The sequence below is a fragment of the Perissodus microlepis genome, chromosome 20 (genome assembly GCF_051167445.1).
Source record: "Perissodus microlepis isolate ML-2025 ecotype Zambia chromosome 20, ASM5116744v1, whole genome shotgun sequence".
Lineage (NCBI taxonomy): Eukaryota > Metazoa > Chordata > Actinopteri > Cichliformes > Cichlidae > Perissodus > Perissodus microlepis.
Window position 1 is genome coordinate 25,284,487 of NC_140480.1, and position 22,224 is coordinate 25,306,710.

General features: G+C 40.6%; 1 protein-coding gene across 2 annotated transcripts in view; it reads right to left on the reverse strand.

Annotated features, from left to right (window-relative positions):
- scube3 (signal peptide, CUB domain, EGF-like 3) overlaps positions 1-22,224 on the reverse strand; it is a 79,237-nt gene that overhangs the window by 4,112 nt on the left and 52,901 nt on the right. For both annotated transcript variants that reach the window (XM_084916089.1, XM_084916090.1), the window contains 12 exons: positions 16,183-16,299; positions 14,651-14,773; positions 10,459-10,575; positions 2,906-3,028; positions 2,638-2,754; positions 2,448-2,543; positions 2,187-2,303; positions 1,879-2,040; positions 1,567-1,770; positions 570-731; positions 310-477; positions 75-236 (listed from right to left, as the gene is read on the reverse strand). In XM_084916089.1, the coding sequence (XP_084772215.1) occupies positions 75-236; positions 310-477; positions 570-731; positions 1,567-1,770; positions 1,879-2,040; positions 2,187-2,303; positions 2,448-2,543; positions 2,638-2,754; positions 2,906-3,028; positions 10,459-10,575; positions 14,651-14,773; positions 16,183-16,299 (1,668 nt within the window). The remainder of the gene's footprint in view (positions 1-74; positions 237-309; positions 478-569; positions 732-1,566; positions 1,771-1,878; positions 2,041-2,186; positions 2,304-2,447; positions 2,544-2,637; positions 2,755-2,905; positions 3,029-10,458; positions 10,576-14,650; positions 14,774-16,182; positions 16,300-22,224) is intronic.

A 22,224-nucleotide genomic window follows, 5' to 3' on the forward strand; every position in this document is an offset into this window, starting at 1 on the left:
CAAACATATCAAATTAAATTCAAGCCCATGTCTGAGAAAAATGAACAACACAAAACAATCATTTTCATACTCACTCTTGCACTGTGAGACACTTGTGGCACCATCAAAATCAGTGGTGGTATTTCCAGGACAGGAGATGCAGTAGTTTTGTTTAAACTCTGTCTGATAGGTCCCCACAGGGCAGCGGATACAGCGGTGTACTGTGGTGTTGTAGTAATGACCTGGAGAACAATCAACTGCAGGGAAAAAGTAAAAATATTAAGCGAAGAAGTTTGGATTTCTTCCCCCCAGCAAAGATAAAAAGTTGACCTTTGACTTCACAGTCGTGGAAGGAGCTGGCCCCTTCCCGCTTGGTGCTGAGACCTCCCCCACAGGGAAAGCACAGGGTCCGTCCCAAATCTGGTTGGTAATTGCCCTGAGGACATGGCAGGCAAGGTTTGAATCCACTGCTGGAGTAGTACCCTGTTGGACACTGGCCTGGATTTGATGTGAACAACACAGGGATCAGGCTTTTTAATGAGTCAGAAATGGATGTTTAACATAGTTCGTGGGACTTTAAACAAGGCTACCTGCACAGGAGGAGATGTTCCGCGCGCCCACAGGCCCATGGCCATCGCTTCCAGGACAGAGGTCACAGGCCAGCTGCCCCTCTTTCTCCTGGAAAGTGCCGGGTGGACACTGGACACAGCGTTCCTGCTCACCGTGGTAGTAAGAGCCTGGCAAACATCTGACTGAGAGAACATCCACAATGGCTTCAGTTAGAGATTAGGACACACTTAGCTATAACTCCTCATTAACTAAATATGTAGCGTGGATGGATAAAATATGCACTATATACATATGCACAAATATGCATTTGTTATTTGTATGTGGGATCAATTCTATTAATTTTGGTGGTTAATCTTTGTAACACATGAGGAGAGCAAACCAGAGCAGATGAACACAGTTTTGTTTTTTTTTTGTTTTATTGTTATTGGCACCTCAGGTGATAGTGGGTTCCAAAGTAGCTTGCAGGGGCCGAAGCAATTGGCTAAAACAGCTTAACTTGCATGTCCTTTTTTACATTTGCTAATTGGATGCAGAGTTGGATTATAGTAGAGCCATCACATGATACCGGATGACACTTAAATCAGCTGATCTCCTAGGGTTGTGGCTGGGTCTGATTGGGTGATGACTGATTAGTTTTGTTGTGTAGAGACCTCACCTGAAGACTAGCTAAAGACACACCTTCTATGAAACAATGATGCACAATGTGACATTTCGTAAGGTTATATTCTGACATTTAGGGTGTACTAACACTGGGCACAATTGCTCTGTAATATAACCAACAGTCCAACCAATCTCCGCCTGGGCCCACCTGTTCAAGCAGCCCAGGACAGAGTTAACCAGACTTGACGCTCAGGTATGACCCAGTGCTCCCGTTAGTCAAATTAACTGAACTTTGGAGCTCAGACGTGCTCATGTGTGGTAGTTATTGGCTGCTGTGAGTACATCCTAAGTTTCTAAATATATCCTTGCAGCAAAATTAGCTTATCCAAGACTACCATTTCTGCTCTCTGGTCTTACCACATCGGCCACTGTCCCTCTCCCAGCCAGGACCACAGTTTTCCTGAATAGGAGCAGCCTGGGGAAGTTTTTGGGCCACCTCATATTCCAAACCAGCAACTCTGATGAGGAAACGCTCCTGGTTGATGGACTTCTTCAGAGCCTTGATATAGGTTTTAACCTGCTTCTCCATCCGTTGTCTCAGGCAGCTGAGATTACAACTCCCTGGATTGGAGTCCATAAAAAATTAAAATAAAATTTTAAATAATTATGTCTTAAGCACCAACTAAGTTGATCAAGGTTTTCCTTCGAGATGGAAAAAAAAAGTCCAACCTGTAGCATCTGTAGGTTTGACCTCAGCTTCCAGCTCTAATGTAATGCGTGTTACTTCTTTGTTAGAGGGGTTGCGAGCACGTCGCCCTTTAGCTTTCTTGGAGGAGTCACATTTAAGGTTGACAAATGTTACCAGGCAGTTGCTGCAGGGCTGCCCTCCTCCTGTGGACACACAATATCATATAATATCTTTAAGGCAGCACTGGCATACATTGCTTGGATCTGTTATAGAGCAGTCAAGCTTTAAATATTAAAATAAATAAATAAACAACACATCTGTAAAGGAACATATCCAGTTAAGGACTGACCTTGTCCCAGTGTCCGTCCTCTGTCCTCAGTTCGGCCAGGCAGCTTAGGATGCAGGTGACATTTGGCGTTTTTGATCTTGAAAGAAGCCGTCTGCTTTACTGGAGGGGCCAGAGCCTCTACAGACAAACACAGCCCAGTGGGTAGGAGGACACTGAAACATCACACTGCCATCCCTGCAAAGACAGCTGTCTGTGCTGTTGTGATTGACATGTTGGGTCCTCGAAAACTCTGCGACCATATGAATATTGAGAGTGACAAACCTATGCAGCTCTGACTGCTGTTGGAGTTCAGCCTAGTGGGGGACTTCCCTCTGAGGATGGGGATACCACAACTGACAGAGTAGCTGTTATCAGATTCTGTAAAGGTTCACACAAAAATAAAATAAGTCCATAAACTAATCTTTTGGATCTGAGATACTTTGTGACTCGACTCGGAATTGCGGTGACATACCTGCCAGATAGTGAGCCTTAGAAGCACATGTAAGAGAGCAGCTCTCTTTCTTGCCAGTCTTGCTGCAGGTCAGTGTAGCCTTTGGTGCTACAAGCCCAGGAGGACATTTCACAGGCTCTGAGAGAAAAAAACAATCTACAATGTATCACATAATGTTAACACCAATAAGCTGGCGTAGAGAGAAAGACTGCACAAGCAGTATGTGGAAAAGGCCCGCTTCGAGTGTATGTCAGTGAATCAACCACTTGGGGGCAGTGCTGCTACATACCAATACAGTCTTTCTTATTCCAGTGCAGCTTGTACCCCGGTGGACAGGTACACTCATAACTCCCCAGTGTGTTGACGCAACCGTATTTACAACCTCCACGATTTATACTGCACTCGTCGATATCTGTGAAGAGAGGTGTTAACATAAGTACAAATGTCCTGTGGACATCTGAACATGCCTGGGAGAAGATCAAAAAATATCAAAGGGAAAAGGATTTTTATTGACAAATACGGCAACAGAAATATAAAAAAAAAACAAAAACAATGTGATTAGTCCAAAACAATCTGGAGTCAATTCTGCTGATTTACATGAAAGACAAGCAGGCCTCTTATAAAACAGCACAGCTATGAATGACAAGTTCCTGTAAGCTCAGTTCCATTCATCCTCACGCTCTGGAAAGATTAATGTGTTTGCGTGTAAACAGAAGTGATTTCTCGTTTTGATGTCACCCACATTCAATTTCATGGTCAAAATTTCTCTGCTCTTCAAGGAGAAAGACTTGTGGCAAGCAGTAAATTATAATCAACTTTTCAAACACATGCTGAGCTAAAACCACTAACAGCATCCGGGATCCAGATGCAGTCTGGCTGCCGTCGATGCCAGACAGAAAATTAGTTTAGTGAGTGGAGCTGAGGATTCGGCAGGCTACGGACAAGTGGCACTGGGAAAGAAACGGAGATAATGGCAGTGATTGATGATCTTGCTTGCTGATATGAAATGCTCTTTCTTGTCTCATTCAATTATTCACTCTGAATACAAACAGTCTGCGTGCCACTGCACTCCCCGAAGAAGATGATGACTTCATCAGTAGCGCTCTGCTGTTCTGAAGCCAGAACTGCTTGAAAATGTTGTGAGGGATGTGCTGCTTATCCTCTGCATCAAAGCACTTCATTTAAAGGACAAAGAGCTCTAATGAAAATCTGATGGAAGCAGAGCTCATCTGCCAGCAACTGTTGTTTTGACTTCTTTGTTCTTCCCAAATTTGAAATGTGACCAAATAGACTTATTCTAACATTTCTCCAGATCGCTTTAATCTTTTTTTTTTTTGCTTTGCATGCTCTAACAGAGCCGATGTAGAGACGAGCCAAGAAAGGAAAGGGCAGAACAAAAGGACGATCTGACATTTAGACTCTGCAACTGCTTTGTATCATGTAGCAGAAATTTAGGGTTCATAAAAATGTCAAAATCTTTTAACTGTAATCAGTTTTGTGAGCTTAATCGCCAACCGGCCCGTGTTGCTTTTAAGAAGAATTTTTCCCCAAGCACAATCTGGGCAGTGTTTTCTGCATTGGACAAATATTTATAAATCACCAACCCCCTCCTTTTATTTTCTTTAAAAAAAAAAAAAAAAGGAGAAGAAGAAAGTTCCACTTTAATTTGTCCTTTTTTTGTGGTTTGGCGAGCATCCGTGCAACGGATAAATCCAAATACTGGAGTCGAGGGGTGATCATATGTCAACTCAGAGCAATTTTTAGATTTACTTTTACATTAAAATTGATTTTAGTTTAGGTTACAGTTAGTTTTGGACATTAAGAGTTTTGTTTCATAGTATTTTTTTCATTATTTGTAACAAAGGAAAAACAGCAAACCCCCATTTTTTAAGATTGTAAGCACTACAAATATTTCAGCTACATCCTATAAACATGACACCAAAGTGAAAATATGCAATTTCAAAAATAACAAAAAAATAGGACTAATTGTTTAAAAAATGTTAAAATTGAAGACATATTTATTGTGCAGTACATACCTCTCACTTTGCAGCTGCATGAATATAATATGAGTAATTTGCACGATTTTTGCCTTCAAGACTTTGAAAAGGACAAAATTATTGACCGCCTTACTTATCACCGCCTTTACCCAGGGGATGCCATACCCTGCATCTACGGACTTCCTAAAATCCACAAGGAAGCTGTCCCACTCAGACCCATAGTCAGTAGCATAAACTCAGCCACTTATAACATTGCTAAACACCTTGCTACCATCCTTGCTCCTCTTGTGGGGAACACCCCACACCACATCAAGAACTCCACCGACTTCACTGACAAGGTCCAGAAACTTACCCTGGATCCAGATGAAACCATGGTGTCCTTTGATGTAGTCTCTCTCTTCACTTGCATACCCACCACGGAGGCCGTGGAGACTGTCAGAAAACGACTACAAGAACACAGCTCCTTGGAGGACAGGACCAACTTCACACCCGATCAGATTTGCACACTGTTAGACCTCTGCCTCACCACTACATATTTCAAATACAACGAAGGCTTTTACAGACAAAAACATGGCTGTGCCATGGGCTCCCCCGTGTCACCTATTGTAGCCAACCTTTACATGGAGGAGGGTAAAAAAGGAAGGCTCTTGGCTCTTTCAAAGGAAGAGTACCCAGCCACTGGTACAGATATGTGGACGACACCTGGGTCAAAATCAAGACACAAGAAGTGGAATCCTTCACTGCGCACATTAACGCTGTGGATAAAAACATCAAGTTCACCAGGGAAGACACAAAGGACAACTGTTTGCCTTTCCTGGACTGCGCTGTGCACATTGAAGAGAACGGCAAACTCAACATCGAAGTTTACCGGAAGCCCACACACACGGACCAGTACCTCCTCTTTGACTCCCATCACCCTTTGGAACACAAACTTGGAGTAATTAGGACCCTACACCACCGGGCAGAACATGTTCCCTCTAAGCCTGAAGGAAAAAAGAAGGAACACACACATGTAAAGGAAGCACTCAAAACGTGCGGCTATCCTAAATGGGCGTTCTTAAAGTCAGCAAAGAGGCACAGAAAAGAAGACCAGACACCAGCGAGGGAGGATAAGAAGGACAGACGCAACAACATTGTCATCCCCTATGTAGCCGGTGTATCAGAAAAACTTAGGAGAGTTTTCTCCAAGCATGACATCCCGGTGCATTTCAGACCCAGCAACACGCTCAGACAAAAACTGGTTCACCCGAAAGACAAAACGCCAAAACACAGACTTAACAATGTGGTGTATGCTGTACAGTGCAGCGAGGAATGCCCAGACCTCTACATTGGAGAGACCAAACAGCCACTTCCCAAGCGCATGGCACAACACAGAAGAGCCACCTCCACAGGACAAGACTCAGCAGTCCATCTGCATCTTAAGGATAAAGGACACTCTTTCGAGGATGCCAATGTTCACATTTTGGACAGAGAGGACAGATGGTTTGAAAGAGGAGTGAAAGAAGCCATCTATGTCCACTGTGAGCGACCATCTTTGAACAGAGGCGGGGGTTTACGACACCAACTCTCTGCCATCTATAATCCAGTTTTGAGATCCCTTCCCAGACGCCTTAACGCCCACTCACATCCTGGGCCATCTGACCTCAGGAATTCGCATGATAAGGTGGGGCCAGGTTTCACAATGAACACACCCGAAACTCTGGCTGATTGGGACCCACACCCAGTTTCACACCTTGGCTCAGGCGATTAGAGGATCATCAGGGGGTCCTTTTGTCCCTCTGTGGGGGGATACTCCCACTAGGTTTATATCTGGGACTCTCCACCATTTGACCTTAGAACTGAAGAAGCTTCTCGGATGAGAGGTGAAACGTCTTCAAGTAACTTAAAGAAGTCCAGACGCTTTTCTTTGCAAGCTCCTTTGACTACGATGACCTGGATGACTGAGAACCTTCACAGACATGATTTTTAATGACTATTTGGTGATTCCAGAGTTGTCCTTGGAATAAAAAGGCACTTATGGTGCATGATCCTACATTACATCAGCAACGCTGTTTGTATTGTGTGATAAAATTTGTTCCTTTCTTTATAGCTTTAAAAAAAAAACAAAAAAAAACACACACATTCTGTAGCTTAGATGAGTATCTTATTGTAAGCAACAGAAACTATGAGGGGCATTTTATTCTGCATTATGCAACAATCAACCCTCAAAGCTACGATAAAGGAATTTGTATTCATGTAGCACATTCAGGATGAGTAATGATTTATTTTTTAAAGAGCAACTTTCACCACTTCGAGAGTGTGACTACCTTTTGAGTTTTAATAAATTTTTCTCACACAGCAACATTCGGCCATAATCGAATGAATTTAAGTGGAATCCAGCCTTTAACAAGCAGGTTATTGTAACCAACAAGATTACGTTTTGCAAGGAATTTGTGAATTGAATGATTGTTTTTTTCTGTTCGCATTATTTATATACTAGGATTGCATTCATTACATGAATTGATGTCAACCCTTTGTATTATGTGTCCCACATTTTCTTTCCAAGGTTGAAAGCATTTGGAATTTTACATTTACTCCCTCAAATGTTTTTTCAGGTCAGATTAAACCACCCAAAGTTTATAACAAAGCAAGAAAACAAATATTTCCATGGTATTTAGTGTCCAAGTAATATTTAGTAATATCTTTCATATATTTCAAATACAATTCATAAGGTTAACATACATACAGAGCACCATAACTGCTTAGTTTATGACTCTTTTGCCTAATATTGATCTGCATATGGTAAACAACCTGCTTTTTGGAGGTTTAGCAAAAGAAAAACTGGTTTAGAGAGAAGCTGACTAGTAAAAGAGGGTAAACTGGCTTGGTTTAGAGGGGTGGATGAACTAAGGGGCTAAACCAAGTTCCAGTACAAGATTGTTTTAAACTTCTAATTATTGAAAGCTGCTCTATTACAGACCAGGAATACAATTAAGGAGCTAGAAATAAGCCTAATAGGCCCCCTTTAAGTATTTAGGTATCAACTGGAACCCTTTTTGATGTTTAGAGATCTTTTTCATAGATCTATGTACAAACATGTTTTTCGTAGGATAAGAATGCCTTTCTGCCACGGTAAATGCTGACTGGATCAAATTAGGTAAATTCAAAAATACTTTAAAAGTATTTAGTCACAAGCAGTTTGAGTCTATTTTTTAAAGCAGATAAGCAAAATGAGCAGATTGTTTTGCTAGCCGAGAGGGAGAATGGCTGGATATACTCTCACTTGGGAGGAATGTTGACATGCCTCGGCACAATGCTTAACAGCAGGTCACTGACCTAATTGGGTTTGTTTAGGGTGAGTCTATTGTTTAACACCAGATTTCTGAATTGTTTGGCAGCTATAATGTCCGCTGATAAACCACAGAGGGGATAACATAACCTCGTACTGTTGTGGCTGGGGACGAAGAGAGTACAGCAGCGATCACCATAAATCTCTGGGGTTATCTAACAGTTCCGACAGCGGTGGTGGTAAAAAGAGGGGGGGGGGGGGAAAGAAAGAGGGGAAATCATTCATCACTTGCTCTCTCAACAATGGTATAGAGAGTCATTTACGCCTGACCATCTTCTTTCCTTTTAGCAGCTCAGTGCAGCCTGATCACAGTCCATCATGTGAGTAAAAGCCTTACAAATCCAATCCTGGCACATTTATTCCCTGAGCTGACAGCTAATACAGCTACCCATGTGTGGAATGGATCCCGTGAACCTATTAAACTCTTATGAAATACAGCAGACTATGTAATTCCAGAATTACATACAGTGGGTGGATAAAAATAAAAGTAACCCCTTACAATGTATTGCAACCCAGCAGCACTGCCACCACATCTCTGACTCCATTGAAACTAAGCATTAAAAAAACAAAGAAAGAGTAGGTGGTTCACAAAAAATTTAAAACTGTTACTCCTATGCAGTTTTTGACTAACTGCACCTTGTAAACCTCCTGATCACGAACATCTACAAGTTACCACTCTCTAGTCTCAGTATAGTCAATTCTGTTGCAACATTCCCGATCAGTCGACCTGTCAAACTACAGACAAAAACACATAACGAGTCACTTCAAAGCTATGTATTTCAAGTGCATATGCCGTCTCTCTATGTCTCTCCCAAAACTACCGTGAGGCCCCGAGGTGCAGGAGACAGCAGCAGATTCTAACTGGTGATACACGCTCCATCAAAGGATCGCGGCAACACCCTGATGTGCTCTGGCGGGCCTCTTGGCAGATCTGACGTGCCCTCACACACCTCCTTCTGACACCAAAGGCCATTTTTCCTATCTGTTCTACACCAGAGTACAGTAACTACCTGCCCATTTTTGATGGACATACTCCACCTTGAAGGACCATAACCTCCATGATATTATTTCATGTTTTAGTACATTAAGTACAGCACAAATTGTCTGCACTTTATATGACTGCCAAGTGTAGCGTAAGTTCTTAGATTGAGTTCTTGCCTTCCAGGCAGCCACCTGTTTCAGCTCATTTCAGTCCATTTGAAAATTGACTTGTAGAGGTCTAAACCTGGCTTGTGAAAGGTAATCCATCAGAGTGAGCATTTAAATACACTTCAGTTTTACCCAAGAATGCAGCTGCATGTAGGGACGTTTTTTTGTTTTGTTATTTTTTAAGGATATTGTCTCCAGATTAATGAGCTTAGCTTGTGTAAACACCAACAGTAACTATACATTGACACTTCAAAAAAAAAAGTTTAGTTTGTGCCTTAAAAGGAAAGAAAAGAAAAGAAAAGAAAAGAAAAGAAAAGAAAAGAAAAGAAAAGAAAAAAGAAAGACGTCCCATGACGTCCCACAGCAGTCTAAGCCTATAGCAGCATAGCTAAGGGATGGTTCAGGGTCACCTGATGTAGCCCAAACTACAAACTTTATCTAAAAGGAAAGTTATGAGTCTAAACTTAAAACTGGAGGGACTGTCTGTCGAATCCAAACTGGAGCTGTTTCTACAGTAGAGAGGCCTAATATCTGAAGGCTCTACTACCCATTCTGCTTTCACAACACTCTAGAAACCACAAATAAGCCTGCAGTCTTTGAACAAAGACATCTGAGGTCTTCAAGATATGAGAGGGCATGATCATTCAAGACCTTGTATGCGAGATGAATTTTAAATTCAATTCTGTTTTTACCAAGGAGATGATCTCTTTCCAGTCCTGATGATCTGACAACCTGATAATAATAAATTATAAGAGTCCAGCCTAGAAAATAGTCAGAATACAATATGGTTTAAAGGCATTTGTTCAAGTAATGGACAAACATAGATGATGGTAGCATGAGAGGAAAAGCAAAATGAAAGCTAAAGTCATTATAATTCATCCTCAGGGGGATATAAATATAATGCACAAAACGATTTTGAAACATTTCATTCAGACCCACAAACTGTGACATTACTTGGAAAGTCAGAGGATCACAAAGGTTGTTAGGATGCATCATCAGGGGACAATGGGTGTCTGTAAAAATGTCTTGCCAGCTCTTCTAAAAGTTGCGCAGACATTTCAGTCACCGACACTGTAATGCCTATGGCTAAACTTCCTGCAAGTCTTATAACAGTTACTGCAGAAATAAAACACTTTGTAAATTAGTCATGTAAAATCTATAAAATCTCTCAGCAGTGCTTTATTAAAGCTGTCAGTAGGCATGTTAAAATGAATAACATTTTTAGTATTTCTAGTGTTTTTTTTCCTGCCAAACATAAGAGCAGTAAATGAAAGGTTAGCACAGAAGTGCTGGCTCAAGAGGAAGAGTGACAGACAGGAGATTTACACCCGGAGACAAGGCAAAGAAGAAACAGACATGCTGGCTCACCTCCACAGTGTGCCAGTCCGTAAAGGACGTAGCCCTTATGACAATGACATTGGAAACTTCCGGCAGAGTTGACACAAAAGTGGTCACAGGCACGGTCAAAAGAGCATTCGTCAATATCTGTGTAGATAGAAAGACATGCTGTTATAAACTTTTCAAACAGTTCAACAAATTACACACAAAAAGCCTCCAATAATAATGGGATCTGTCCTCGTTTCATCTTCTGTATTGTATTTCTTGGTTGTCAAGAATTGCAATGGGTCAGAAAATATGTCACAAATAAAAAAAAAAAAAAGTATTTTCCAAGAAAGGCGTCTTCTGTTTGGTGCATGGTATAGCGCTTGACCTCCTGCAGTCATACAGTTTTCCATTTCGATGCACTGAAATGAAATTGTCCAAGTTGTTTTGAAATAACAAGTGGCCACAGCAGGAGACAAAAGAAAGCCCACTCTTTACCTGATAATAGGAGCTTTTGGGTTGGTTTTTCCACGCTAACATAGGATCTTGGGAACACTTTCCTTCACTTTCATCTTAAGCATGCTAAATGAGCCAGAGTCGTTACAAGTCCTAGAATTTGACTTGTCAGTCTGTTACTTGGACATCATGTAAATGTGCATTTAAACATCCACATTTTTTGCTATAGCACGTAGATATACATGTCACAGTACGAGTGCAGATAAGAAGACATGGATTTTTAGTTTCTCTGGTTTCCTCACCTTGTCAGCTTCACTTGCAAATCTACATCAAATCAGCTCCTTCCTGCCTGTCTCTGTCTCTCTTACACATGGATCCTGATGAGTTGCTTAAATGTCATGGGCTCAAAGACCATAAGGACAGACACATGAAGCTACAGGAGACTGATGACATTTGGTTTTATTGTGATCAAGGCTCCCTTTAATGTCAGTAATGATCTCTGTCAAGCCCAGACAGCAAATGCTGGTGGAAAATGGGGATGTGCTACAACTTTGCTGGATCAACTTGGCAAATAAAACAAAGGTTTCTCATGACTTTCCCAGGAATATCATGCTTTCATCAGCTACATCTGAACCTCCTCTGGGTTATGAGGAAGCACACGCTGCCATTAAACGGAGGTCACAGGTATTTCACAGCAATTAAGTATGTTTGGTTAAATGATATGCTGGCTTAAAGAACGCAGGAAGACAGACTGATAAATATCTGCTCAAATCTTGCATGGTTTTTGAAAAAATAAAAATAAAACATTGACATTTGCGCACTGGGCATAATCCAAACTAGACAGATAAACCATATGAAGATCACTGAGGTTAATATTTGGCAGGCATGTTGTAAGACCAACCAAAAGATAAAAATGTTCTGAGATTAATAGCTTATTAAGATATCAGTTTACAAAGCTGTACACAAGCTTTGAAGGAAATGTACAAACTGATGTTTTAAAGCTGGAAAAACACCAAAATGTATAATTGGTGCTGACATCAGCTGCAGCTTATCTGGTTATATCAATCAACTTTTACAAAATAAATCTTCTAGAACATTAAATTTTTTTTACCACAAACCAAGTATTAAAAAAAAAATTTTTACAACAAGCTCATACAGTTCTTGCCATTTGTCTCCTGCGGAGGCCTCTGGAGATTCATAAAAGCAGTGATAGATGAGTGAAGCGTGGGTTGGCACAAGCTGGAAGAGGCATTGCAAAAGTCATTGTTTTTGGCGTGTTAAGGATAAACTCGACTCAAGCGCACTTTTAAATAAAAAGTCTAAAACCCTCTAGGAGTTAGGCGTGGTGACTGAGTTTATCCTTAAAATATGCTGCAACCAGTGACGCCAGAAGTCAATCTGCAACTTATCATTACACTGTTTTGTGTGATATCATGCTACAGAGCATAAGTGTTAAGACATCTGGGACTCCCACAACCCTTATTTACAAGACAGTTAAGGTGAAGTATGCAGTGGGAGGGCAAAGACGACATCATGAGGTGATGTACGTGCAGGGGGATAGCAGTCACACTGAATGCAGATGAGAATCGCAACTCAGAGCTTCTGTCAGTAACTTCCTTTATGCCGTCTCACATCACTTTAACCTTGAACCTTACTCAAAATAAAACGGCAAATGAGATCGACTGCAATGAAAACACTGGCAACTATTGTTTATCCAGGACAGATAAGGCCTCCATCACTGACGTTCCCTCTGGAGAAAATACAAGGTCTGATGAACATCTGAGTGCCCTCATGTGGATTACGAGTGAGAAGAAGAAGAAGAGGAGGAGGAGGAGGAGGAGGAGGAGGAGGAGGAGGAGGAGGAGGAGGAGGAGGAGGAGGAGGAGGAGGAGGAGATGATTCTGGAGGGTGTTGTGGGTGGTGGAATGCTGACAGGGGCTCAGCAGACATGCCCCATCCTGACTTAGGGGCCATGGTCCACTGAAAGCAGGGAAACACCACGACTGTTTAAATCAAGATAAACCAAGAGTTCAGTTTACACATCTCAACACCTCACGGTGACTGCAAATGTCTAAGAGTAACTGATACCAGAGAACACAGTGATACGCAACGAGGCACCAGCAACTATTAGCAAAACCAGGAGAAGGATGGCTGTAAATTTACTGCAGGTGCACCTAATCTTCTTAGTCTTTCACTTCAGGATTTATACTCTATATGCACTTTAGTGAGCTTGATGATAGGATTACTCCTGGCTGTTTAGTCAAAGTAATACCTGTTAGACCCCAAGCTATGTCCCAAAAATTTAGAGGCCTACTCCACATCTTGCACACAAAGGTGATGAAAACAGCACAACGTCTTCTACAGAGCTAGAGAAGTCGTATTAACCTTTACAACTGACAATATGAACCTTATGACCCTTGTAAATGCATTATTGCATTATGGGAAATGTAGGAATTTTTTTTGCTTTTGGAGCACACCCCACATGAAAGACTAAAATTACAGATCTGTGCACCTCAGCTGTTTTGATTTTAATCACTCTTTTTTTTCCAAATAGGTCTCTTGCAAGACAAACAAGAGTCTGGAAGTAATACTAAATAAGCAGTATGCCCCTTTAACCACACATCTACATTCCAACATGAAGGGTAAAAAAAAAAAAAAAAAAACTAAGACAAGCACAAAGGAGCTACATGAACAAAAGGGCAAATAAAGAAGATCAACTTTAACCTTTACTAAGAGGCACTCAGCTTTTATTTTGCCCCGATCCCCTTCCAAAAATGAGTAAAACACGATAGGAATGACAAGACGAGTAGCAGACAGGTGACTCAATAGTGTGGAGTATGCAAGCCTGGCAATACCTCACTCAACAGCAGGCGAGCTTTATCACAGCCCTTCTCACCAGACAAAACACACAGCGCTAAACAAGAACAACCCTGTTCCAAAGTTGACTCCCTGGCCCAAAACAGCACACGGCTGAGTAGGTTAAGGCATGGTGCCACATAAAACAAGCTGTGATTTACATTCCGACATGCACAGACCGCATTTTCGCAGTTATCTGTGTTATTCTGGCAAAATAAACTTTGCATTGTTTGGCGACAAATAATGAAAGAAAGGCATCCACCGAAAATAGATTTAAAGAGAGAAGAGAGTGGCTGCAAAGAACGGCGACAGAGAGTACGTTTTCATCAAACGCACATGATGCTTGTGTACCGTGTTACAGAGTGGTGTGATTCAGTGCAGCAATTCTAAACCAATTGCATGACGTTGATGTGTACCAGGCTGAATATTGATTGACCACATCAATAAATACAAAGAAAGGAAAAATAGCATGTCATCTGTTTTTCACTTGGAGAGAGGCTGGATTTGGCTCCATTGTTGTAAGCCGTCTGTCTTTTTTCAGCGTATTTTTCTGTGGTGGCTTTATTCATCCAAGAACCAGAGGTTTAAGAGTTGGAGCCCCTAATTTCCTACACCTGTGTTCAGCCATTGCAAATTCTTATTTGTTCTGTACTAGTTCTCCCAGGTCCTGCTGAGCAGCAGCTACCACTAAATATAAGGGACAAACATGCCAGAGAGGCCTGGTTTGGCTTCTCTGCAGGACAGAAATCTCTGAGCGCATATTTTTGTGGCATCGGGAGGCAACTGCTCTTTTGTCGTAGTTGTCATTTAATGCAAAAATCTCAGTCTATGAGACAAAGAGTGTTTAGCAGAAGCTTTGGAGTAGGAGCAAGTAGAGACAGTTTGTTTATTTAAGTGGCAAATGGCAACGAAACGGGCTACGTACCTTGGCAAGTTCTCTCATTGGTTAGCAGCTTGTAGCCTTTCTTGCAGCTGCACTCAAAGCTACCCACTGTGTTTCGACACACATGATCACACCCTCCATTGTTCAGACGGCACTCGTCAATGTCTGTGAACAGAAAATCATAACGAGGAGCGGATACATCAAATCACTCATCGCAGCTGCAAATGAGAGAGCGCTGAACTTAAACCTACAGCATGCAATTTTTCTGTCACTTGAAAGTAGGAAAAACCTGAAGATGTGTTAGCACAGAGTGGCCTATTTACACACTCAGCAGACAAATAGAAACATCATCATTTATCAGTTTTCTGCTCTTATAAGAAAATACACACACACATATATAGTAACGGCTTTAAAAAAAAAGTTCTTAAATCTGAATAGTATGTTGGAGATGTATGTAAATGAGGCAACTTGGACTAACAGTGCAAAACAGGACAGTCATTTCTGTGGAAATAAGCTTCAGGGATTTCCTTGCTGGTCCTCGGATAGGCTAAAAATTAGCTTGCGTGTGACTTTAATGGAGTGCAGCTCTCACACAGTAAAGCCCCGAAGCAGTAAGGCCTCTAAATCATCATTGTCCATCTCCTTCCGATTATTCTGCTCTTTATTTCTGTAGCCAATACTGAATCGATATGTCATGTGCTGATCCCTGCTTTTCATGGTGCTCTGCCTTGGCAAGTTTGGCAGCAGCTCTGATTAATTCTGAATCATCATCACAAATGAGGCATCTGTCTCTTGAGGGAGTCTTCATCATCTGGTTAAAATAAATGCATGAGAGATGGAATTAAATAATCCCATCCTTGCTTCATCTTTGTCTCAACTCCTCAGAAGTGCCTGGCCTGAAGCGAGCGTCTGTCTTCTTGTGCCAGTGCTGCCTGTGTTCATTTTCCTCTTGTTTCCTCTCAAACTAAACTAATACAAGCCAATGTATTTTTATTAGAGTTGTTAGTCTAACACTGTAAGCACACTGACACACTGCTATCCTGCTTTTCTGGAAACATGTTTTTGTTCACCTGCATCCCATGTTTGTTTTCCCCAAGTCTCGATAATTCCACATAACATTCGGAGAGGATTAGAGATTGCACGAAGAAAAAAACCACACACACACACAAAAAAAACAGCAAAATTATGCAGGTTGCTTGAGTTGAGGATGCTCTGCCAACACTCACAAAGATGGCAGTGCAGAAGAAAACTGTCGGGAAAGCTGGTGCCATGACAAAATATTTCTTAAAATATGTTGTTGAAAAGCAGAAGGTAGTGATAGATCTGTGACACCTGTATGGATACAGGCAAAATAACTTGTAGTTGCAAAAGAAAATGTGGTTTCTGCAGAAAATCTAACTGGCAAGTTACAAGGGGTTCTAACTTGGGTAGGAGTGAATAATTATTTAATCATTCCTGTTGGCTGCATGTGGAGGGAGAAGCTGGAAAAATGACAAGCAGGAGAATAATTTAGTGAGAGCTGGACAGGTGCAGCTTGAATGCTGCCTGCATCCATGGGCGATGGGTGGGAATACCTTTGCAAGTCTTGCGGTCTGGCTGCAGAGTGAAGCCAACAGGACAGCTGCAGCGGACTCCTGTCACTGAATCATGACATGTGCTATCACAACCGCCATTGTTCACTGCACAGGTCTCTGCAGGGAAACACGCATTCAGTTAGATAAACCCCACAGAAAATACAAAGTAGATTCAGTTGTGACCTACTTATTTCTTCCAATTGAAACAGCATACATGCATACTGGTGCAACTGCAAAAACTACAAGAAACACCATTACTTTTGTGAACAGGCCAAGAGCAGCATGCTGATCAAGTGTTGAATGGTAGAGAGGAAAAAAAGAGAGTAAAGATAGAAACAGTAATGAATGCAGCCAATGAAAGAGATTACCAGTCAGAGAAACAAAGAGTTTGTCAATAATGAAAGGAGACAAGTCATTAGGAAATATAGCTAACACAGCCAAACATGGGAACTTCACTTGTTGTGTCTGTCTGTGCGTGTGTGAGGTATGTGAGCAGGTTTGTTTCTCTTTGGTAAAAGCAAATTATGACCTCCAAAAATCCTTTTATACTGTAGGAAATGTCTCCCCTCCATTATAAAGGGAGAATTTTCATTTGCAGACACATGTGGACGAAACCACCAGTTCCTTCCTGGTTTTGACAAAACCTTCCAGGCATTTTGGGGATAAAAAAAGCAATTTCAGCTCCCCGGTCCCTATGTTGGCTAGGCTGATTTGAAAAAGGCAGGTAGTCAGTAAGGACAGGATAGCTGAGGTCTTTTCTCTAGACAGTGACAAATTTCACACAGACTTTAATTTTAAGTAACCGTACAAGACAGAGTCGCTCTAACATCCAAGATCAGTGGATGCCTACTACTTTTGGCATCCTTATAGATGGGCTCACACACTTCAGAATAACAACAAAAAATAATAAAACAACAGCTATCACTTTAACTTTCTGTAAAGAAACCAGTCATGTACACATCTCATCACTTCTTTTTAATGGGCAGTGGGATGTTGGCTGGCAGCCCAGCACAGCTGGAATAGTCCACGACTTCACGCTGGTAAGACGATGGCAGCTAACACACGGCACTAAAAAGGGAATGTAGCTGTTATTTCTTATTTTGTTAAATAAAGAACAAGCAACCCTTTGGGAAACACTTACCCTCGTCAGTTCTAAAATTAAAAAACTCCCTCAATATAAACTGCAACAGCCATAATCAAACTTCTCTCAAATTAAAATCTCAGTTAGAGACTAGAACGATGCATCAAAGCAAAACAGGTGCTAAAAGTGATGTAATTTAGTGTTTTACAGCCGTTTCTTGGAAAAAACACACAACACACAAGTGAATGCCATCACTCAAGGCTAAACACGGTGTATCAATATACTAGGACAAGCTTGGAATAAATGTCAGTTCAGATGAAGCCATAAAAACAAGGTTTAAAAAAATAATAATTTTGACATTGAAATGACTAGGTCTAAATGCTAAACACCATTATAAAGGATGGTTGATTTAGCTATACTTGTGACTCATTATATAAACCTGACTATATATAGTCTATTCTTCAGCCTGCTTGCTGGCTTCAACATCTGCCTGTTGCTGTACTGTATGCTGACATGAAGTCTGCTACAGGGTTTCTTGGATGACAAATAATTTTGCTATAATCCTTGTCAAGTAAGCCCTCTACCCAATACAAAACTCTACATGTGTTTTTGTCATAGCTTTTGGAGCGGAGTCGTGTAAAAGATGAAAATGTAACAAATAAAACTCACCACTGCTCACTTCAGTACATTCTGCAACATAATAACGTCTGCTAAAAATACCAAACTTTGATTAGTATTTGCTTTTCCTATGTAAATGACATTACTGAATCACATTTAAGATTTAATTTAATTCCATTTATAGAGCACCAAATCCTAACATTAGTCATCTCAGATCACTTTACAAGAAATCTTTCAATATTTTACAGACAACCATTCAGCAAGCACTTGGTGAGACCAGGAAAAAGAAGCCATCTGCCATCAGTCACTTATGTCTACCATGGGTTCTAAACACAACTTTCCCATATGGAAGAGGCACAACATAATTAACATAATTATCTTTTTTGCTTTTTATTTAATTGTTTTTCTTTTGAGAAGGGAACATACAAAAAGTAGGGGGCTAAAACCTTTTAGTAAATAAAGGTTTATACAGTAGTACTGAGGTCTAATAGGGTTGGACTTTTATAAAAAATTAGGCCTTTGGCAGATTTTGTTTTGTCCATGATTACATCGTCCTATGGGTTTCCTTCTTTAGTCAGTTTTTCCAGTGAAATGCATTTCTTCTACTGTTTCCAGCCACTGATCTGTCCTCGGAGCATCACATTTTTGCCAGTTTCCTGTTACGGCCCTTTTACATGCAACAGTCAAAACTTTGAGGAGAGGTATACCCTTCCTTCGATCATAGCAAGTATCAGTCAGAAACAAAAACATTACTCTGGGATTATTAAGAATAACCAAATACATGCTCAAAAATGAGAAGAATGTTATCCCAGAACAGCTGTAGTTTTATGCATGACCAAAAAAAATTCCATTTGCCTGCATCGTCTCCAACATTGTGGTGTAATTGTTTACTTTCATGTGAGCGGTAATAAAAAAAAACGATTAGGCTTTTTCATCCAAATTCTCTCCATCATTTAGAAGGACTTGAAGATTGCTTTGCCAATCACTCTCTGGCAAGTCAGAGATTGTAAAGAAGACCAAGCATGTGCCTGGATCCCCTGTTCGCTTAGAAGCCATATAGAGGAATAGAAGATGCCACGGTAAACCTGTTGAACTTAACTGCTAAAACATTTAGAGGGAAAGGTTCTTCTGTCGACAAGATTCAGCCTCATATTTTAATCAAAAGGCTTATAAAACAGTTTTCAGTCTCATGGGCTGGATTTTTGACTTCTTGACTATTCCACTTGTCTCAATAGTTGGCAGAGCAGAGCCGAGCGCAGCCAATCAGGTCTGCTCCTCGACTGGCTCCCCGCTGGGATGTGCGCTTTCACCTTTATCATTTATCTTGTCTGAAAACAGAACCATTTTAAAGTATGCAGATGGCTCTGTTATCTTTAGTCCGCCCCGGGATAATGAGAGCAGCCATGATGAGTTTGTTAAAGGGTCAGACAAATCCTACCTTCAATAAGACGTATTTAAATCAAAAGAAATGATCACTGATTTAAGAAAATGTACGTACAAAAAAGATCAGGTCCATTTAGAAACAGACTGGAGAATGCATTCAGTCTTATAAAAACTGAACTTTGAAGCAAACTGTGGAGTTATGTGTTAAAACGGGCACCAGCATCTGTCATGTTTGAAGAAACTTCGATAAACTTTTGACAAAACAACCATTTCATGTTATCATGCTTTCACTGAGACCAAACCATCTTTCCTTGGTCTCATGGTTTGGATATTTATCTTTAAAGAACAGAAACTCACTCAGTCAAACTGTTAAATGGTCTAACAGGCTTATTGGTGAGTCACAGCTGAACCCAGCAACCCTGGTATGGATAGATTACAGCAGCTGGCTGGTTTGATTTTACTTGATGATGTGCACCCTTCATATAGAGTTTCAGTTTCTTCGTTCTGGAAAAAAGCTTCTAATTGGCCATCATTCAGAGAAGAAGAAGAAAAAAAACAATCATGGTTTTGCCATCTATCTGATGCTATGTAAATTCTCCATTATTATTTCTTCATCTCTCTCTCTTTATGTTGAGTTACGCTTATCTGTTGCCCATCATCTTTGTTTGTTTGTTTGTTTTATATATATATATATATATATATATATATATATATATATATATATATATATATATATATATATATATATATATATATATATATATATATATATATATATATGTATGTATGTATGTATGTATGTATGTATGTGTGTGTGTGTGTGCATTCAAGGATGGATGACTCACTTACTGCAGGCCAGATCTACTTAGGACTACAAATGAAGTAACCAGAACCTGAACCTAAGAACGAAATGAAAGAATTCTTATAAATCTTTATAACAATTTATTTTTCTTAAATAAGACTGAGGTGGAATTTTTTTTGAATGCGTTTCCATTATTATGTCTACTCTTTGTAGTCAGTAAATCAGAGCGATGCTGCCTCTGATCCTCTGCAGGAGAATGATGGCTCACAATACGATACCCCAGTCACAACCCAGACTTGCGCGTGTAACACTGTGGATTCGCATAATTGCAAAGTGCGAGCAGAGACGGTTGGCAGACGAGACGACAAGACGCTGTCAGGACATGCCTCCAAAACGCTTAGTCAGGCAGCCATTTCACCAAACTGTAATGATCATGTGTTAAGAGAGCAAAGAAATATTTTTGACATTATGGTTTTTGTGAAGAGAGGGGAGAGACGCGCACTCTGGTATGTTTGTCGGTTTGTGTGATTTGGATGCACACCAGCCACATCTACAGTGCGCTGGGCTGGGAGAGGCAATTACAGTAACAGTGGGCTGACTTTTCTAAATATCCTTCATTATAATCTGCAGGGTGTTTGCTCTGATGCTGGGCCTCTGTATTATATCTCATACAGAGAGCTTCAGCCAGTGTACACAAGCTTTTAACAGAAGCCACATGATTTTAGCTGTAGCACGTCTTCAGTTACATCAGCTTGTCATCAGACATTTATGACGACTGCAAACAAAAGACATCAAAGGATGAGGGGATAGAATTTAGCAAAACGCACAAGGCGAAGCCCGCTTTGGTGTTGATCGCTGATTGTCAGGTGGACAAAGAAGCAAAAAACCATGAAGCCAGAGGAAAGTTACTCACATGGTACAGGGTTTCTCACATTAGGGGAGCGCTCTCTCAGTAAAATAAAGCCCACAATAAGAAAATAAAACTAAGGCTGTAAAAGTTCTGGCGTCTCGAGAAAGTTCTGGATTTGCAACCACAAAGTAAGTGGTAAAGTAACAGAGAAAATTAGGAGACAAACCTTTTAAGCAGCATGCAAAAATATGTTTCTGGCTGCGTATGTCTCCATTTCAAGAAAAGAAAGAACCCTGAAACTGGGACACAAATATCTTAATATAGGTCAGACTGTTATACTGGAGAGTGTGAGGAACTCTGTGTTCGTGTACATACAACAGCAACAACTAGTAACTTAAAACACTACCAGTTTGCTTCTTACCTTGAACGGGCTCCTACTCCTCTGAGAACAAGCCTCCTCCCTCAGTTTCTTACATGGTGTAATTAAATCGTAAATCTCTTTGATGTATCAAGGTTTGATATGTCTTCACAGATTTATGAGTTTATTTTTCCTGGCATCCTTGCCTGCATTTGTATTAAAACACAGCTCGTCCCGAAAATTGGGATGAATTGCATTAGTGATACTATCAAGGTACAATACCGATTGTCTGCTTTCCCCTCGACACGTGTACCATTGTTCATTTTACAGCAAATGTAGTGGAACAAATTACTTTTGGCCACAACGTAGAAAAAGAAACACTGCAATTGATCATTTTCAGCAATTTTAGACACAAGTTTACATGTGTATGAAAAATCAAGTTGGGGAGTGTTCTGTGTTTTATCTTTTGTATGAAGCAGTGCTGAATCACGGACACGTTATCGGCTCCCTTACCAGAGCTAATAGGCCGTGGTGATGGAGTTCAGGAACACCAAGGCTGAGTGTTTGGAAAAAGTGCAAGCTTAATTTCACTCATTTCAGTCACATCAAAATACAAACAAAGACAAAGTCTTTGGTCTGTGCTCTTGATGTTTTGGAGTTTTAAAAAAGACTACTTGCATTTGTGCTGGTACAGTACTGTGAACGGAGAAATAGTTCAGTCTTTCTGAAGGTCTTTCAAAGTTTGCCTTTGGAGATTCACTGCTTTTGAACTCATACTCACTCCGGTTCTTGTACCTAACCATTTTCAGAGGAATTTTTTATTTTTGGCTGTTTGTTAGGCCACTTAAACACCGACCTATGAATTATTCAAGCATAAAAAGGCAAGCGATCAAAGGAATAAACCAGTGTTGTGTCTACACATCACAGAAAAATTAGCAAAGACACAATTT